The sequence below is a fragment of the Panthera uncia genome, chromosome B4 (assembly GCF_023721935.1).
Source record: "Panthera uncia isolate 11264 chromosome B4, Puncia_PCG_1.0, whole genome shotgun sequence".
NCBI lineage: Eukaryota > Metazoa > Chordata > Mammalia > Carnivora > Felidae > Panthera > Panthera uncia.
This window is the reverse complement of record NC_064809.1, coordinates 100,422,739-100,442,408: the sequence shown is the minus strand read 5'-3', so window position 1 is coordinate 100,442,408 and position 19,670 is coordinate 100,422,739. Positions and strand designations below refer to the sequence as shown.

The 19,670-nt window shown below is 34.7% G+C and overlaps 1 protein-coding gene across 8 annotated transcripts in view; it reads left to right on the top strand.

Moving 5' to 3' along the window:
* Nucleotides 1-19,670, top strand: part of PPP1R12A (protein phosphatase 1 regulatory subunit 12A) — a 159,967-nt gene that overhangs the window by 77,855 nt on the left and 62,442 nt on the right. For all 8 annotated transcript variants that reach the window (XR_007456738.1, XM_049626003.1, XM_049625997.1 and 5 more), the window contains exons 4-6: nucleotides 8,251-8,410; nucleotides 12,921-13,065; nucleotides 19,487-19,561. Coding sequence is in view for 7 of the 8 variants with exons in the window: in XM_049626003.1 (XP_049481960.1) it covers nucleotides 8,251-8,410; nucleotides 12,921-13,065; nucleotides 19,487-19,561 (380 nt within the window). In the remaining variant the exon portion in view is untranslated. The remainder of the gene's footprint in view (nucleotides 1-8,250; nucleotides 8,411-12,920; nucleotides 13,066-19,486; nucleotides 19,562-19,670) is intronic.

Here is a 19,670-nt window from a genome sequence, read left to right as displayed (position 1 = left end):
AACTGTGAACCATATCACATAAAGCTTTGTGGGCCATTGGAAGGACTTTGGCTTTTAGTCTGAGTGAAGTAGGCAGCCTGTGAGGAATTGAGGTAAAGGAGTGACATGATCTGACCTACTTTAGAAAGGATCTCTGTGACTGTTGTGTTGAGAATAGATTATAGGAGAGTAAGGGCAGAAGTAGATGGTTATGATCAGACTTATTTTAGAAAGGATCTCTGTGGCTTTTGTGTTGCGAATAGATTGTAGGAAAGTAAGGGCTGAAGTAGGTGGTAGTGAACAAAGTGAAGAGAAGAGGTTAGATTTTAGATGTATTTTGAAGGTTTGGCTAAGAGGAATATTGAGTGATTAAGGGGTCTGGTATGCAAGAAAGAAGGGGTAAATGAGATATGAATATTGTGGGGGAAGTAGGGTTTGTGGGAAAAGTTTAGGGATTCATTTTCAGATGTGCCAAGTTTGTTTTGCTGATATTTAAGCAGTTGAATATGTGAACAGAGAGAGATAGGCTAAAAATATAAATTTAGTAGGAGACATCAGTTTATAGATGAAGAATGATTGTTTATGGGTAAAGTTTTGTTTAGGAATAATGAGTGTTTTAAACTGATGATGGTAATAGTTTTACAACTCTGCAAATATACTAAAAACCACTGAATGGTGTCCTGTAAATGGTGTATGAATTGTATCTTGAGATATAATATATAATATGTATATTTTATATGTATATATAATATCTTTATATATAATCTAGCAAATCCTTTTTTTTTTTTTTTTGAGAGAGAGAGTGAGAGTTAGCAGGGGTGGGGCAGAGAGAGAGGGAGAGAGAATCCTAAGCAGGCTCCACCTCCACAGGGAGCCTGACGTGGGGCTTGATCTCACGACTGTGAGAATCATGACCTGAGCCGAAACCAAGAGTGGGACACTTAAGCAGTTGAACCACCCAAGTGCCATGTAGCAGTTCTTTTTTTTTTTTTTGGGGGGGGGGGTATATAGTCAGAAAGTTAAAAGGAAGGTTTCAAAAGATACTTGTGCACCCATTTTTATAACAGTCTTATTCAAATAACCAAAAGATGGAGGTAAACCAGGTGTCTTTTCGGTGGTAAGTGAATAAACAAAATGTGGTTATGAACATACAGTGGACTATTATTCACTAAAAAGGAAATTCTGATACATACTGTAGTATGGATGAACCTTGAGGACATTATGATAAGCAGAAAAAAGCCAGTCACAAAAAGACAAATACTATGATTTCACTTACGTGAGGTACTTCAAGAGTCAGACTAATAGAAACAGTGAGTGGAATGATGGCTGTCACAAGGTGGGAATGGGGGTGGTTGTTTAATGGGTGTAGCATTTCCGTTTTGCAAGATGAAAAGAGTTCTAGAGATGGGTTGCACAAAAATGTAAATGTACTTAACACTACTGAACTGCATACTTAAAATTGTTTATTAAGATGGTAAATTTTATGTGTATTTTACCACAATTAAAAATTAATATGTATGGGGGGCACCTGGGTGGCTCAGTTGGTTAAGCTTCCACCTCTGGAATTTGGCTCAGGTCATGATCGGTTCATGTGTGGAAGTTTGAAGTACAGAACCTGTTTGGGATTCCTCCCTCTCCCCCTCTCTCCCTGCCCCTCCTCTGCTTGTACTGCCCCCCCCTCCAAATAAAATAAATAAATTTTAAAAAATTAATATGTACTGCTAAATAAAATTAGTGTGATTTCCACCAAATTCCATTGTTTAGGCAGTGGTTAAATAAGTATTATCAAAAAAGAACTCTTTTATTAAGGTGTTAAAAGTATGGGATATTGGTTTAGAAGGTTGGCTTGTACTGAAGTGTCGTTCATCATGAAATAGAAGCAAAGGAGTAGAAGCTAAATTAGTCTCTGATAAAGAGATTTTTATTCCTTGGGATTAGGAAAATTTGTAACTACTAAATGTTTAAAAAAATCTTAAGACACTGAAGCTGAGAGGATATTTAAGTGCCTAAATATACTTGAGGCATTTTAACAAGCAGTTGAAGATCCCCTGGAGCCCAGGAGAAACAGGGCGCACATTAGATAAGTAATTATAAACTGGAACTTGGATAAGAACACAGAAGAGCTTTTAACAGGCATGTTCTATTCTAGGCAGTGTTCTGGAATAATGGGATATTCAGGACTTGAGGAAGTTGGACAAATAGAGACAAGCATCACAACCTATAAAGAAATACTACCTTATCAGCCCACCTGGCTGTGATGAATGCCTAGTTAGATAGCTCACCATTTCCTGTTAAACCGTAGTTAAAATAAATCTTTTTATACTAATATTAGTTAGTAATTATTATGAACTGGGAAAGGCATGGAGATGTACTGAAAACTTCTTGCCTTTGGTTTCCTTATATATGAAGGAAGCTGCTTGCAAAGACTGATTTTAATTACAGTGATTTCAGCGTTGATGAATGTGCCAGCAAATGTTCTGAGTGCTGGGTATTAAAAAATAACAGGGGCACCTGGGTGGCTCAATTGGTTAAGCGTCTGACTTCGGCTCAGGTCATGATCTCATGGTTCGTGAGTTTGAGCCCGCTAACAGCTCAGAGCCTGGCGTCTGCTTCAGATTCTGTGTCTCTCTATGAACCTGCCCTGCTCCTGCTCTGTCTCAAAAAAATAATAAATAAATGTTAAAAAAATAATAATTAAAACAAGAAACAGCAACAAATAAAGAAACAAGACAGTCTTTACTCTTAAGAATTTCACAGTATAGCAGAAGTGTCAGATGTATAAACAGCTTCACAATGTAGTGTGCTGTGTGCTAAAATATAGATAGGGACAAAATGTGGGAGAACAGAAAAGTCTATGAGTAACTACTTGCAATAGTAAAGGTTTCAGATTGATGACATTTGAGAAGAGTTTGCTTAGCAGAGAAAGGAGTTGGTGGACAGAAAAGGCATGTCAGGCAGGAGTATCAACATGTGCAAAAGAAAAGGAATTGGAGATACAGCATATGCAGAGAACACATTAGAATTGGAGTGGAGATAGAAAGTCAGAATGGAGTAGATGAGTAGTAGTTGAGACCTGAAAAGATTGGGCTGGAGCCAGATGGCGAAGGACATCCGTTTTATAGGCATTAGATGCATCCAAGATCTCCAAGAAGGAAATGAGCCTGATTAGATTTGGTTGTTAGTAGTACAGCTGATGGCACTTTGGAGGATGATTTAGAATGGGAAGTACATGGTGGCATATCTTCCTTGAAGCAGGCTCTTAAATTGGTTCTGCTGAAAGATGATAAGAACAAAGCAATTACATTTAAGATAGAAAAGAGCAGGACTGTCTTGATACTAAGGTAAAATTAAAACAGTTTGATGAAGAATTGAATGTGGAGATAAAGGAAGAATTGAGGCCACCTGTTTGCGTCCTGAAGTTTTTAGTTTAAGACTTAATGATAGTTAGGGGCACCTGGGTGGTTCAGTCAGTTAAGCGTTTGACTCTTGCTTTCAGCTCAGGTCAGATCTCTCAGTTCGTGAGTTCAAGCCCCGCATTGGGCTCTATGCTGACAGTGCAGAGCCTGCTTATGATTTTCTCTCCCTCCCCTGTTCACCTGCCTTCTCTTTCTCTCTCTCTCTCTCTCTCCCTCTCTCTCTCTCTCTCTCTCTCTCACACTCTCACTCTCTCTCTCTCTCTCAAAATAAACTTTAAAAAGACACCCCCCCCTTAAAAAAAAAAAAAAAGAATTAATGATGGCTAAACTCATATGGGAAAATGTGGGACAAAGCAGGAACAGATTTAGAGAGTATGTGAGTTGGGGGATATATTGAGTTTGCGGCAGCAAAAGGACATCCAGATTACATTGTTTGGTACATTATTGGAACTCAGGAGATACCAGGATGGAAAAATGTAAATCTGGGAGAATAATAGATGAGATGACCCTGGAACTGAACAGTGAAAAGCTAACGCTAATAAGTCTGATTATGTGTGCCAGAAATTGAGCAATGGGCTTGATTTCATTTCATCTGCACAATTCTCAGAGATTACTACTACTCTTACCCCCATTTTACAGATGACAAATTGAGGCTCAGTGATTTGCCAAAGATCATATGGGTGGGAAGTAAGTACTGTAGTTTAGTCCCAAATAGTGTGACAGGTATCTTGAGCCCACACTCTCCATCACTAGCATACTGCATTTTATTAAGAGTGTCTCCTAGAAGATACTTCATGATGTTCATTTTATTCATGTAATGGGAATACATGAATTTCTATAGCATAACTTTATTTCAGAGAAACAAAATGAAGGGATATCTCTGATAGATTTTAATAATTTTAAAAAGAGCCCCTTAAATATATCTCTTGCGTTGATAAGATTACTCAAATTGTTTATCCTGATATGTTTTTATTTCATATTTTAAATTTTCTAATTCTTCCAGCTCTAATTCTCATATAATATATTTGATCAGTAACTAGTCATCCTTAAGGAAATTGCCTTTGAAACTAGAAATGATTTGTGGTGCCCCACTGGCACAGTCAGAGCATGCAATTCCTGATCTCGAAGATTGAACAATAGTTAAAAGTATTTCTGGTTTATATTTTAATGCAATTGTCTGTATTTAGCTTGGGACACAAGTCAGTCTTGTGTCTCTTAGCTGTGACCAAACTCCAGTTTATTCTTATTTTTTCTTACCAAGAGATTTGGCTACGTTTCAGTCTTACATTTACTGGTTTTCAATAGTAGTGACAGATGTTAATCTCATCACTTTATTATATTATATCCAATTTAGTTTTGATACATATTGTTTTCATTGTTCAGAAATCTTGCATTTATAGTAGGTGGGCTAAGGACCAGGTAAATGCATTATAGGATTTTCTTTCTGTTAGACCATAAAGCAAGGAAAGAGAGCAGAATCATAGGCATTTAGAGCTGCTAGTGATAGCTGCTAGCGAAGCACCTGGGTGCTTACTTCTGATTTAAGCATTTCACATATGTTAATTAAATCCTCACAACAACCTTATAGGATAGGTGCTTTCATTAGCTCTTTTTTTTTTTTTTTTTTTTTTTTTTACAATTCAACTGAATATTAGCATAGATTTAAGTGTCTTGCCCCAAATAATAGAGCTAGTAAGTCACAGATAAGGGATTGAAACACAGCAGTCTAGGTTCAATATCCGTGTTCTTAACCCATTCTACTAATATTCAAAGAAGTTATGGCTTTCTCAAGGTCACTAGCTACTTAAAACAATGGAACTGGAAAACAAATAATATGTACTATAATAAGGGCTTCTTTTTTTCCTTCTTTCTAAATTTTAATGAACTAAAGCAGGGTCTATATCAGTAGTATTTTAAAAAAAAATTTTAATATGACAGAAGAGTTTTTCTTTCTAACTAGATTTTCTTAAGCATAAGAAATTTCCCTTCACACATACTTTAATTTTAAACTTGAGTTGTTTTGTTTTTACATAATATTCATATAACAGCATGATTTGGAAGCAGAAAAAAGGTAATTGCTTTGCAAGTAGCTAAGGATAGCATGAAATTAGATAAATTGAGAAAGATATTTTTTAATTTCAAGTTCAGAGGAAATTTAGAATAGTAAAAGATAATATAAATGTTCAAGATGGCAAAGACAAAAATGATAAGGATAATATAAGAGGTTCATGTTTTAAAAGACATAGTAAAAGAATAAAGCATGAGGAAAATCATTTAGTAAAAAGGTTATATTTAGGGGCAGCTGGGTGGCTCAGTTAGTTAAGCAGCTGACTCTTGATTTCAACTCAGGTCATGATCTCATAGTTCCTGGGTTCAAGCCCCACATCGGGCTCTGCGCTGACAGTGTGGAGCCTGCTTGTGACTCTCTCTCTCTGTCTCTCTCTCTCTCAAAATAAATAAATAAACTTTAAAAAGTTTACATTTAATGTATCATAATTACAACTTTATAATTTCTTTTCTGAATAACAGTAGAAGGCATCTTAAGATGGTTACAGGTCAGTAATAGTAGTAAAGTGTAGGATATAGGACATGAACTAAGATGGTGATGAACTAAGATACCATCAAGAAGACAGTCTGAGATGGCAACTCAAAGTCTGAACTAATTGGTAAAGTGCTAGGTAAGTAGTGGTACTTGGTATAGTAAATATAAGACAGGGAGCAAGCAGACTGGCTAGGGAAATTGAGTTAAGATTTTAGCATGAAGTTTCAGATACCTATGGCATATAATTTTATTATAGTATTTGCCCATCTTGGCTCTTTTCTGTTTGTTCTCCAAGCACAGATAATCCAACTGACAACTTGATATCTCCAATTAGATGTCTGTTAGGGCATCTTAAACTTCACATTTCTTATATTTAAAATTTAGTTTTTCCAGTTGCTCAGGTGGGAAACCTTTGATTCATACTTGACTTTTCTTTGTTTCCTACATCCACACTAACAACAAATTGTGTTGGTGTACCTTGAAGAATCCAGAATCTAACCCCTTTACTAACCTTCACTGCTACCACCCTGGTTTAAACTCTGTCATCTCTTGACAGAATTATTGCAGTATCCTCCAATTTAATACCTCAGTTTCTTCTCTTAACTTTTCAGCTTAAGTGATCCTCTAAAATTAAGTCAGATTATATCATTCTGCTCTTTGTTCTCATTACTTTGTAGACATCCTGGCCTTCTAAACAGAAGAATGTTCCAATCGGGCTTCTGTGTCGAGCCTACTAGGACTTCCCTCAGTCTGGAATGTCGCCCAAATTATATAGTGTACCTATCAACTCTATTTTTGGTGTAATGTCACCTTATCAAAGAGACTGTTCTTTACCAAACCTTATAAAATAACAGCTTTTTCTCATGACCCTCTGTCCCTTTACTGTGCTTTATTTTTCTTCACATATGTATATCTCCTTCAGTATAATGAGTTCACTTCTATCCCCAGTGAATCTTATAAAAGCACCTGACATCTAGTAGGCAATCAGTGCATTTTGAATGGGTGGGTGAATGGATAAATGGGTCAATGAAAGAAAAAAGTCCTGACTAGACAGTTGGATACATGGATATGAATTACAGGAGAGTTCTTAGCTAAGGAGGTGTGTGGGTGTGGGGTGTGTGTGAGATTGTTTTTACTCATTTATTCATTATTTAGTTAGTATACATTTACTGACCCCTTTTAATTTGTTAGGTGCCCATCTAGACAGTGAGAATACAAAATTTAAAAAATAGTATTTTTACCTTTAATAAGTTTATAGACTTCTGGAGCAAGACATACTATAAACACATTGTGGTATGTGCTGTTTATTAGCCGGCAGTTGAAGCTATGAGACAACATGAGATAATTTAGGAATTTCAAGATTATCTTTTCTATTTTATTTTTTTTGTCAGGATTTTGAGCTTTTTTTTTTTTTTTCAACGTTTTGGGTTTTTTTTTGTTTTTTTTTGTTTTTTTTATTTATTTTTGGGACAGAGAGAGACAGAGCATGAACGGGGCAGGGGCAGAGAGAGAGGGAGACACAGAATCGGAAACAGGCTCCAGGCTCCGAGCCATCAGCCCAGAGCCTGACGCGGGGCTCGAACTCACGGACCGCGAGATCGTGACCTGGCTGAAGTCGGACGCTTAACCGACTGCGCCACCCAGGCGCCCCAAGCTTTTTTAAAGCTAAGAAAGAAGTAGAGTGTCCTATTCCTTTTTGAATTCTTCCCATCTCAACCTAACTTCATGCTTAATAAATGCTTTTGAATGAATGAACATCTATATAACTTAGTAAAATTATAATGCTGATACTAATAGTGAAAATGAACTGTGCTGGAAAAGGAAAGAGTTTTTATAAAGAATCTGTTTCAAAGTTTGGTAAATTTTAGGTAAAAACAGGACCACCAAGTTGAAGTGTTCAGTCAACATTTGTACCTAGTAGGGTAGAGTTTAGAGAACTGGTCAAAGCAGATAGATCGGAATTTAAGGCTTAATTATGTATGGGTTTTTTCTTAATTTCTTAAAACTAAAGGATGATATACCTAAGGAAATATTCAATTTTTTTTTTTAAAAAGGATTTGTTGGTAAAAGGAAAGCCAAAATAATATTTGTGGGGCAAAAAGTAAATAATCAGTAGAGAAGGCTAATAAAATATCTACAGCTTTCCCACATTTCTTTATTTAACTAGCTTGTTAATTAGCAGCCTATTTTTGAAAAAATATACTTTCACTTTTAATTTTTATTTAAAACTTGAAATGTTTCGGGTAATTTTATTTCCCACAAAGGAAGAACATTCTATAAAGAAAAAAATAAAAGCAATTTTTATTTTATCAGGGGTTGATATAGAAGCAGCACGAAAGGAAGAAGAACGGATAATGCTTAGAGATGCAAGACAATGGCTAAATAGTGGTCAAATAAATGATGTCCGGCATGCAAAATCTGGAGGTACGGCACTTCACGTTGCAGCTGCGAAAGGCTATACAGAAGTTTTAAAGTAAGTATTGTTTTTCACAGTCCTATTTCTACTTTATTTTCCTTATTTCATTGTTCCTTTTCTTAAGATACCTGCAGACATTATTTTGAAACAGTTTATAAAAGTTATTTAATGTCTGTTTACAGGAAAAAGAGAAAACTACCTTGAACATTATTGTTTTGTTTCTAAAGCCCTTTCTTTTCTCTTGAATTTTGATTATTCTACTGTTTTTTTCTTTGGTTGTAATTTCCCAATAAGTTAAAGCATCAGGCAACCATTATGTGTTAACTTCTGAGCTGATAAATTACTACAGAGTCATTTTGAGGTTCCCAGAGTGGCTAACTCTGGTTACTGAGACTAAGAATAGTGTTATGTTATAAACATATCAAATTCACAAAGTTTGATTCCTGGTGACTATTTACATGTAATTTATCTAAAATGCAGTTTTCTTTTTACTGCGTAACACTGGGGCTTAGAGTGCTTTTAGCATAATATTAAATATCAAGACCTAAGCAACTGAGATTTTACAGGGCTGTATACTGGTCAGCAAGTTTCATTGAAACAAAACTCCTTTATGTCACAATAAATTTTTTTGTTTTCCTTTTTTTACTTCTGCAATGCAAAGGTGTTACCAGCTATATGAAAAAAATAATGCTGTGTGTAACTTTTATTAGATATATGTGAAAGGAAGTAAGACTAGCCCTCGGCAAAATCTTCTACACCCTTTATATTATGTTTGACAAGAGTTTCTAATATCAGTCTATTCTTATTCCCCCTGCTCAGTAAAAACAATGAAGTGTAAGTGGGTCATCTACTCCCAAGTTCCTCCTTTTTTCAATCCCTACTGACTTCAATAACTGAAGCCTTCTAGAGTAGTGAAGTTAACTTTTAATTACTTTTCTTGTCCCCCTGTGTATTTCTCTCTAATCCAAAACGTAGCAAACTTTCAGACCCCAATAGCAGGTCATGAATGAACCTTAGTGACTTGACAACAGCATTTTTTAAAGGAAAAATTGAAAACATTAAGAATATTACAAATAGTAAAGGTAATACTTTTTAAGTAGTGGATTGCACCGTAAAATAGTTTTCTAGACAGCTCTAAGGGGTCTTTGTAATTAGGTTATCTAGGCTCTTAAAATTCTTTGTGAAGACTCTCAATGTGGATTGGGATATATTTTCAACTCCTCAAATTAGTACATAAGACCATTAGTCATCCTCTTTTAAGCTAAGCTGCTACCATTGCTCCTCAGGCATGCATTATCCAACTATATATATCTAATTGAAGTTCTGTCATGATGTCTTAATGCCTACTTTGTTTCTGTTTAGATACCTTCATTCACCATCTCTTCAACTTGGAGGCAAATTCCATTCGATCCTTTGACTAAGTTCAAGGCTCTTAAGCCTATGAAAAAAAAAACTCAACCTTATTCATAATAGGTGCAGTTGAAGCTACAATGAATTACTACCACTTTTCATATATCATATTGGCAAAGATTAAAATGTTTGGCACACTGTTGGCAAGGTTGGGGAAAAGGCACTCTGACATTACTGGTGAAAGTATGACAGTTGAGCAGATTTTATCAAAGTATCAGTTATTCTTTGGCTTAACAGTTAGCTCTACCTCTAGAATTTTTTTTTTTAACAGATATTCTCACAGGAAATAAGGTATGTGCTAATAGCATTGTTTATACTAGGAGTAGGAGAATGTTGACTAAATTGTGATACATCCTTTGACTGGAATACTCCTGTACCAATTAAAACACTAATAGGTAGTGTTATTGTTTTAAATTTTAGGGGCAACCGCTGGCTCAGTCAGTGGAGTATGGGAGTATTGGTCTCAGAGTGGAGGGTTTGGGCCCCATGTTGGGTGTAGAGATTACTTAAAGATAAAATCTCTTTTTTTTTTTAATGTTTATTTTGAGAGAGAAAGAGCGCATGTGTGCACGTGTGTGCGCGTGCACACATGAGCAGGGGAAGGGCAGAGAGAGAGAGAGAGAGAGAGAGAGAGAGAATCCCAAGCAGATTCCATGCTGTCAGCACAGAGCCTGGTGTGGGGCTCGATCCTATAAACAGTGAGATCATGACCTGAACTGAAATCAAGAGTCAGATGATTAATTGAGCCACACAGGCACCCCTTAAAGATAAAATCTTTAAGAAAAAATATTTTTTTGTTATTTGCTGATATATACATAAAATCTCTCTGTAAGGATCCAATCAAAATTAGTAATATGGTTATCTAAGGGGGGAAAACCTGTTGAACTGTTGGGCTAAAGGTCAGCAGTGGGAGTGACTTCCCTATGTAGCCATTTAGTCTTTTTTATTTTTGAACTTTCTAAATATATTACTTAAAAAAATAAGTAAAAATATGTATATGACATGAGAAATAAATAGAAGATACTGGTTTCAAATGTAACCCTACCCATCACCCCCTCCCGCTCCCCCACAAATACATAACCCCTTGCAATTGATTTTGATGCTTTTCAGTTCTGTACTGCCATTACATCTTCATCACAGAACCTGTCTTTGAGGGTTGATTATTGTTTTACTTGACTTTCATCCTCCACTAGAATCTCCTTGAATATAATAAGTACAGTCTTATTTTTTTGAGTTTTATGTGGCCTGGCATATACAGAGAGCCATATGTTTATGGGGAATAAAATGTAACTACCTTTCTGTCTTCCCTTTCCACATAGACTTCCAAATACTTCTAATTTTTATGTTTCTCAGAATATTTAACATTATTATAGTTTCTGTTTTCTAATGGGAGATTATTTTCATTATCTTCCAGTATTCTGTCTCTATTAATAAAGTTTCTAATAATATATATGTTAATGGAGTTTTTTAACTTAAATCTCTAGACTTATATCTGTTAGCTTTGTTCTTTAAAAAAAATTTTTTTTAATGTTTATTTATTTTTGGGAGACAGAGAGAGAATGGAGGAGGGGCAGAGAAAGAGGGAGAAACAGAATCTGAAGCAGGCTCCAGGCTCTGAGCCTGTCAGCACAGAGCCCAATGCGGGGCTCAAACCCACAAAGCACGGGATCATGACCTGGGCCGAAGTCAGATGTTCAACTGACTGAGCCACCCAGGCGCCCCAGTTAGCTCGTTCTTTAGATTGGTGGCTCTTAAATGTTGGTCTGCAGGCAGATGACACAGGACTTACTAAAAATATAGGTTGACAGGGCCCATCTCCCAATATGCTGCTTAATTGCATAGGATTGGGTGGAGCTGGGTAATCTTTTTTTTTAACAAGCTCTTCAGATGGTTTTGTTTTAGAATCAGAATTAGAAACAGCTGCATTAAATATTCTGAGGAAATAGGGTATCAATTCTTGAAATATAAATAAATGAAGGGTTATGTATTAGCTATCACTGCCACCTCTCGTAGGTAAAAAGAAGCCCTTCTCAAGCTCAACTTCTTGGAGAGTAAGTGATTTCATGAGTTATAAAGTATTTACTGTTCTTCTTTGTGCGTGTGAGACTGTGCTGTGTGCAATTTATAGACCCAATTTTTGTTCTCTGAGCTTAATTTCTAGATAAAATAAAGATCGATGTGAATATACAGCTAGGAGGGCATACTAACAATTTATAAAAGTCTTTGCATTGTATTAAAATGTATTCCTCTTTTCTAGCTTTGTTGACAGAATATCTGCTTTTTACTGCTGCAGAAAAGTAGACTCAATCCCTTGGAATATTTGTTTTGCTTTGTTTTGTTCCTTGTTCTTTTTAATGTGTATTTATTTAGTTTGAGAGAAAGAGAGCACAAGTGGGGAGAGGGGTAGAGAGAGCGAGACAGAGAGAGAGACAGAGAGAGAAAATCCCAAATAGTCTCCATGCTGTCAGTGCAGAGCCTGACTTGGGGCTGGATCTCCTGAACCATGAGATCATTACCTGAGCCGAAATTGAGAATTGGACCCTTAACTGACTGAGCCACCCCGCTGCCTCTGCTTTGTGTTGTTCCTAGCAGACTGTCAGTTTCCTATGAAAATTACCCATGGTAGGTAGGTTAAGTTTGTGAAAGCTTTCACAAACTAGTTCCTCAACTGCAAGACCACAGAAAAACTTCAAAAGAAATTTATTTGATCCCAGTATATATTTAGAACACATTTAGCCTGGGGTAATATATTATATGGACACCTGAAGACATTCACTGCAATAAATTAGTTTAATATACAAATTGATCCAGGGGTTTTTGAGTTCACATTGAAAAATTATTGGCTTTCCTGTGAAAATTTCAATTACAATTCATATTAACAAGAATTAATCAGTGTCCCACCAAACCATTACACTTATTAGGAATTAGTTAAAGCTGAATGCATTATTATGGCAGTAATTCAAGATCCTCTTTACCAGTGTTTTCTGAGAATTCTTTTCTTTTCTCCTAGTTAATTCATTGAAGGGAAAGGAGATGGGAACTAGGAAAAGAAATATATCACAGATTTTTGTTAGCTTGCATGGTATAAAGCTGTTGATTATGTTTGCTCACATTTAGATTTTTTTAATGATTATCTAATTCACTATAATTTCTTTAGGCTTCTAATACAGGCAGGCTATGATGTTAATATTAAAGATTATGATGGCTGGACACCTCTTCATGCTGCTGCTCACTGGGGTAAAGAAGAAGCATGTCGAATTTTAGTGGACAATCTGTGTGATATGGAGATGGTCAACAAAGTGGTAGGCCTTTTAAATATATTTTAAATATTTAACTTTTAGAAATAAGTGTTTTAGAAGTCTCAAAAATATTGCAATGTAAATTTTATAATTAAGTTTTATGAACCATACAAAACAACATTTTTCAGCCGTTTATTGGTTTTTATTATTAATTATTTCTCAGCTACCTACAAGGTGGTTTGACCTTGTTCCTCAAAGAAAGAAGTATTACTCTTTGAGTAATCCTATTACCATATGCAATAGAGTAGATTTGGGTACTTCAGAATTCATAAATTAAGAAAATTTTGCTTTTCTCTGTGAATGTTTTCTCCCATCACTATGGGTTAGAACACATACAGAAGTATATTTCTATTTCTTTTTAGCTGGTGGTCTTGACAGCTTGCTTACAGTAGCTTTTTAAATGGCTCGGACAGTGAGGTCTTAAAGCAGGTGAGAATATAGAAAAACCATAAAGTTTTATTCCAGATAAAATTATTGAGATGTAACATGTAGTCTCCTAGTTTTGCAGGTGAGAAAACAGTTTATGAGGTAGAAGATTCACTTAATATCACCCAATTAGGTAGAGGGAAGGAAGGAGTGAATATCACATAAGTGTTTTTTACAAATCATGAACAGATTCAGGTTGTCAGATTCCTTACTAGATTAGGGTTTGTTTTTTTTTCTGTACTCCCTTCCAAGCACTGTCAGTTACCAGTGTCACCAGTATTCCTACTAGTTTTCCTCCTATTCGTATTCATGATTCTTATATACCAACAGTTGCAGAGCTCAAGACATTTCCTCTAGTGAGCTTGATTACCTTTAGCTTCCATAGAATATCCTTTATATATTGCATTTTATGGGATAATGTGGTAGATTACTTAGCAGAGGTTCCTAAAACGATCGCCTCTTTATTCAGATGGTGCCATCTGATTCTATTGTGTCCATTAATATAAGTGCTGGTGCTGATTACATTCTGATAACAGCAGTTTCTACTTGGGAATCTGCAAAGGGAAGAGAGCAAAAATGATAACCATATGCCCAAGATTTCCCCATGGCTAAGTGTTTGGAAGTTGAGGTAGTTAGTGGAAATTCATGTTCTAGTTGCTGACATAAAGTGATAAAGAAGCCCTCTGAACTCCTTTCATATATATGTACTTATATATGTATTTTATATATGTATTTAGATATGTGCTTTCCATATATGTATTTATAAATGTATTTTTCATATATGTACTTATATGTGCTTATAAATGTATTTTCATATATGTATCTGTAAATGTATTTTAAGTAAGAAATGTACAGGCAAGAAAGTCATAGGAAGTGGTGAAAATCTTCAGGGAAGTCAAGAGAAAAAATGTTTGAGAGCTTAAGTATAGGTTTGCTTTTATACATAAGTATAAAACTCTTCTACCTAAATTTTTAGTCAAAACTTTGATAATTTGCCCTTTTTTATTTATAACAGTTTTCCGTTTTGTTATCAGCATTAGAAGACAAGTAAATGTTGATGCTATTTAATTTTAAGTATAAAAGGCCAGCTAATTTTAGTTTGACAATTCATATTTCCTCTCCTTCCATGTAGAAATTCCCCCAGCAGTTGGGATTTTTCTGAAGAAATTAGTAAATATCTCTTATCTTCTAATCTCTTTTCTGCATTCCTGTCTCTCTCCCAAACAATGTCTCTTAAAGGCCACTTGTCCACTGACATGGGCAGTGCTGATAATTGGTTCATTCATTGATAGTGGCCTCCAGATAAGGACCAGAAGAGAGAAGCTTATTAATGGAAAGGTTTTCTGAGAACATTGTATCATTTTCTAGTTTAAATACGTTATTTTTTGGTAGTGATACATAGACAATATATATAGTATGTATGAAAAAAGTTATCTTGCATCTGTTCTATAAGTGTCTAATTCCTGTGCCCTCAGTTTATCATAATTATGCTCTAGGAGAAAGACTGCATATAAATCATTTTGCTTTATCTCTTTTTGTTTCTGTGTTACTATAGTAACAATTTCTTTTTTTTCTTTAAGTTTTTTTTTTTAATTTATTTATGAGAGGAAGAAAGAGCACAGGTGGGGGAGGGTCACAGAGGGGGGTACAGAGGATCGGAAGCAGGCTCCATGCAGGCAGCAGAGAGCCCGACATAGCGCTTAACTCACAAACCATGAGATCCTGACCTGAGCCAAAGGCAGACGCTTAACCAACTGAGCAATCCAGGTGCCCCAATATGATAGCACTTTCATCCTGGATTTTAATGTATTATCCCCTTATTTCATCTTTTCAGTGTATCTTTATATGATCTTAAAAGAATTAATGCCTCATAATTTCTTAGAGTTTTATAATTTTAAACTTGTTTTCACACATATTATTATCTAATGCTATCCTTTTAAACAACCCTATAAAGTTATCTGAGTTATGCAGATTTGAGAACATGATCAGAGAAGTTGAGTATTTTCCTAAAGCCCTAATAATTAAGTGTAATTAAGAATAATTTACCTGCTGTGTTTCTCTGCAGTTTTTACTTAGTTTTTTTATTTCTCATGCTTTATTTTTCCAGATACTAACTCAAGAGTTGTAAAAACAGGATTTTAAAATTTTTATCAAAATTGGATTTTTCTTTTAAAATATCAAGCTTTTAAAGACTTCTTTTGATAGTGAGGAGCTACCTAATATATACAGCATTTTAAAGACCTTTATGCCATAAGTATACCCAAATGTAAGCTTTTTGTGGGGTGGGAAGGGAGATTATATTCTACAGTAATGGAAGGTATTTTTACAAGACTTAATTTTTTTAATTTTAATTTTATAATTTTGCCTGTGTGAGTTAGGCTCTCTCTGTTATCACTGGCTACATTTTTAAAACTATGTCATATTTCATGTTTAATCAAAATTAGTCTTTATTGTGTAATCCTGCTTAAATGAATTTATCTTGTCATTTGATACCTTTTTCAGTACTTATAGATTGAAGATTTTTAGTAGATTTCTTAAAATGATATCAGAGAAATGTAAATATATTTTTACAACTAAACTTTAGAGTTTAGATGAATTCTTTACTAATAGGAAATAAAATTTTGGTAAATGTGTAATGTAGAAAATGCAACAAATCAAGGCACCTGGGTGGCTCAATTTGGCTCAGGTCATGATCTCGTGGTTTGAGTCCAGCATCGGGCTCTGTGCTGACAGCTCAGAGCCTGGAGCCCACTCCAGATTCTGTGTCTCCCTCTCTTTCTCTGCTCCTCCCCTACTCACACACGCTTCTCTCTCTCTCTCTCTCTCTCTCTCTCTCTCTCTCTCTCAAAAAAAAGAAACATTAAAAAACTTTAAAAAATGCAACAAACCATATAGAAAATTTGAAAGTCTTTCTACATAAAAGTGGGAGACATGTTCTTAAATAGAGAGTTTGGTCTGGTTTCTTTAACTTATTTGTAAAGACATTTCCTCTCATTTTAACTCATAAATTATGTGACTTTAAATATAAAGATTTTAAATATACAGACTTTAAAGATTTTTCTTTTGCTTCCTTAAAGTTTTAAAATAATTATTTTACTAGAATGTACCCAAATATTGTCCCTTTTGAAATATTAACTAAGATGTTTTTCTAATTGGAATTTTCTCTTTATGCAATCTTACAATGATTTGTAGACAGTTTTTTTTTTTTTGTTTTGATAGCTGTCATTATAAAGATTTAAATGAATAACAAAACTGCTTCTGCTGTTAATGGGCACAAGGATATTTTTCCCCTGAGTTTATCTGAGCTTATTCTTATTTTCTGTAAAGACAATGGAGCAGTAGAGACTGAGATTCTGTTCCCACTTTCCCTTCATACCTGCGTGAGCTTGAGCAAATACCATATACTCACAGTCTAGGATTCCTCATCTGTACAGTCGGAGCCATAAAGCTCGTCCTGACTACTTCACTGATTGTTGTGAAAATGAAGAGAGATCACACTTGCAGAAGTAATTCAGTTAGAATAAGTGAGGAAAGAATGAAGAGTCCTGAAAATTAGACTTAGACAGTGGCTCTAGTGTGACTCTCGTAATTTACAGATGTATTACAAACTGATTTATTAAGCAGTAGTTTTTTTTTTAAGATTGTTTTCTTGATTGAGTCTTACTTTTTCATACGTCATCATTATGCTGTCTTCAGTTGCTTCTTGGTTACTTTGAGTGATTCTGCTTATGTGTGCTACTGTTAGTTAGCACCCCATTAATGAAGCATAGATCCAGGTCATGTTTATAACTTTACAATTGGATAGCTTCATAACTGTCCTATATATTATTTAATGAGCATGGTTAAGTTGAGGGGTGTGCTTTTCTGAAATTAGAAACTTTTCTCTGTTTATAGCCTGCATTTTACTCCAGTTTTTATTCTCTATCAGCTGCTGTTTGCAAAGTAGACTCATTTATCAAGGGAGAAAGTGAAAAGAAAGGTTAGTAAGGTGATCCAATTTCTTATTCTTGTAAAGGAAAATTCCTCAGTTACTAAAATAACCCCATTGCATTTAACTGCTGCTAAAATTTAATTGCAATTCAAAAAAATTTTTAAGGTGCAGTATTTCATTCATGAGAAGGATTGATAAATACTTAAAACGATACTTAAAAAGAAGCCACTGTGTTATTTTCACCCAACATGATCTTGAAAACAATTTGCTTAACAAGCATAGCATGTGTAACATTGTAGAACTATGTAGAACAAAGAAACTGTGATATAGCAAAATGGATTAACGTGTCTGTATTTCATATCTAAAGGGCACCTTCAAAATTTGAGCCACTTTGTTTCAGAGCCACTTATTCTTCAGGACTTTAATTCTTACACTTAATACTCAAGGTTGAAAGTGGGGGAGTGGGGGAAGATTTATTAAAGCTAAATCTGTCTCCTGGACTGAGTGGGGAAAGGCTAGATTGCCTCTTAAATTCCTGCTGGGAAGACTTTGCAACAAGAAAAGGCAGATATACAAGTGTTTTTGAACCCTGTAAATTTTAAATACATATATTGCTGTATCTTGATAAAGTAGCATTTCATGTACTTTTATGACATACTTCATAGACTGTATTTTTTATTTTATAAACAGATAATGAAAACCAGCTCAGATATTAGGTAGCTTAATACTTCATTTTATAGTGCCAGAAAATGTAATTCCTATCCAAGTAGATGGCAACATCATAATGTTGTTACAGAATTGAAGGTTGTACGTTTGTTTTTTAATGGAAGAGTTTATGTAATTTTAGAACTTATTATCTACCAATCTGGTTTTGTTGTAGCTGTGAGACCCCTGATATGAAAGAAATTTCAGTTGCCTTTCAGAATGATATATTTTCTAGTTGAAAAAAAAAGTTGAATTTTCTTCTGAGAAAGGATCATATATTGGCCAACATATAAAGTAGAATGTATTCTAAATAATGAACTTTTTTTTGACATTCTAGAAACTTATCCCATTCAGTTATTATTATAAGGACAAATGTAGTCAACTGGAGAAAACCTTACTATGTTTGGTCAACAGCTCTTTGAAATTTTCTTTTCCACAGTGAATAAAAATAGATTGACATATGTTCATCTGAACTAATTTTGAAACCAAGTCATACCTGTGGCTGGCTGAACTTTAAGCAGTTTAGAAATATATATATATTTTGTTACTGTAGCAAGACTTTAATTTTTATGGAGGTATCTAAAAGAAAAAAAGCCTCAAAGGGTTAAATGTGGAATTACCACATGCCCCAGTAATTTCACTTATAGCTCTATCCCCAAGAAAATGAAAACATATGTTCACTCAAAAATTTGTACACATATATTCATAGAAGTATTATTTGCTAAACAGCAGAAAGCAAAAGCAAATGTCTATCAGCTGATGAATAGATTAGCAAATGTGGTATGCCATGCAATAGAATATTATTCAGCAATAAAAAGGACTGAAGTAGTAAGTACTACACGCAGCACATGGATGAAACTTGAAAACATACAATGTGAAAGAAGTCAGTCACAAATGATTTTTTGTGTGAGTCCATTAATATGAAATGTTCGGTACAGGCAAATCTGTAGTAACAGAATTAGTGATTGCCGTGGGCTGGAAGGCTGGGAGGAGGGATGAGAAAAGTAAGGAGGTCATTTCAGGATGATGAAAATATTCTAAAATTGATTATGGTGAAGGTTGTAACATTCTGTGAATGCTAAAAACAGTTGAATTTTACACTTTAAATGACTGTATGGTGAGTCATATCTCAGTAAAGCTGTTACCAAAAGTAAGGGGTGGTGTATCAGCTGCTTTTCTCTCACAATGGGTTTCTCATACATCTCTGTTAAGTCGTATGCTGTTGTATTACTACATACATAACAAACTACATATGTAACAAATGTTTTCTAACTTTTGTGTATAATTATACAGAGTCAACCGGAGGTGTTTTATAGTTTGTTGACTTTTTACCATTACCAATCCTCTTTGTTTCCTACCTAGGGCCAGACAGCATTTGATGTAGCAGATGAAGATATTTTAGGATATTTGGAAGAGTTGCAAAAGAAACAAAATCTGGTATGTTTGATGAAGATCTAAATATTATCTCTATTAGTGAATTCTTCTAATTAGAATTCTTCTAAAGCCTTAACTTTCAGACAGTTAAAGTATTTTTGTGATGTTTTAT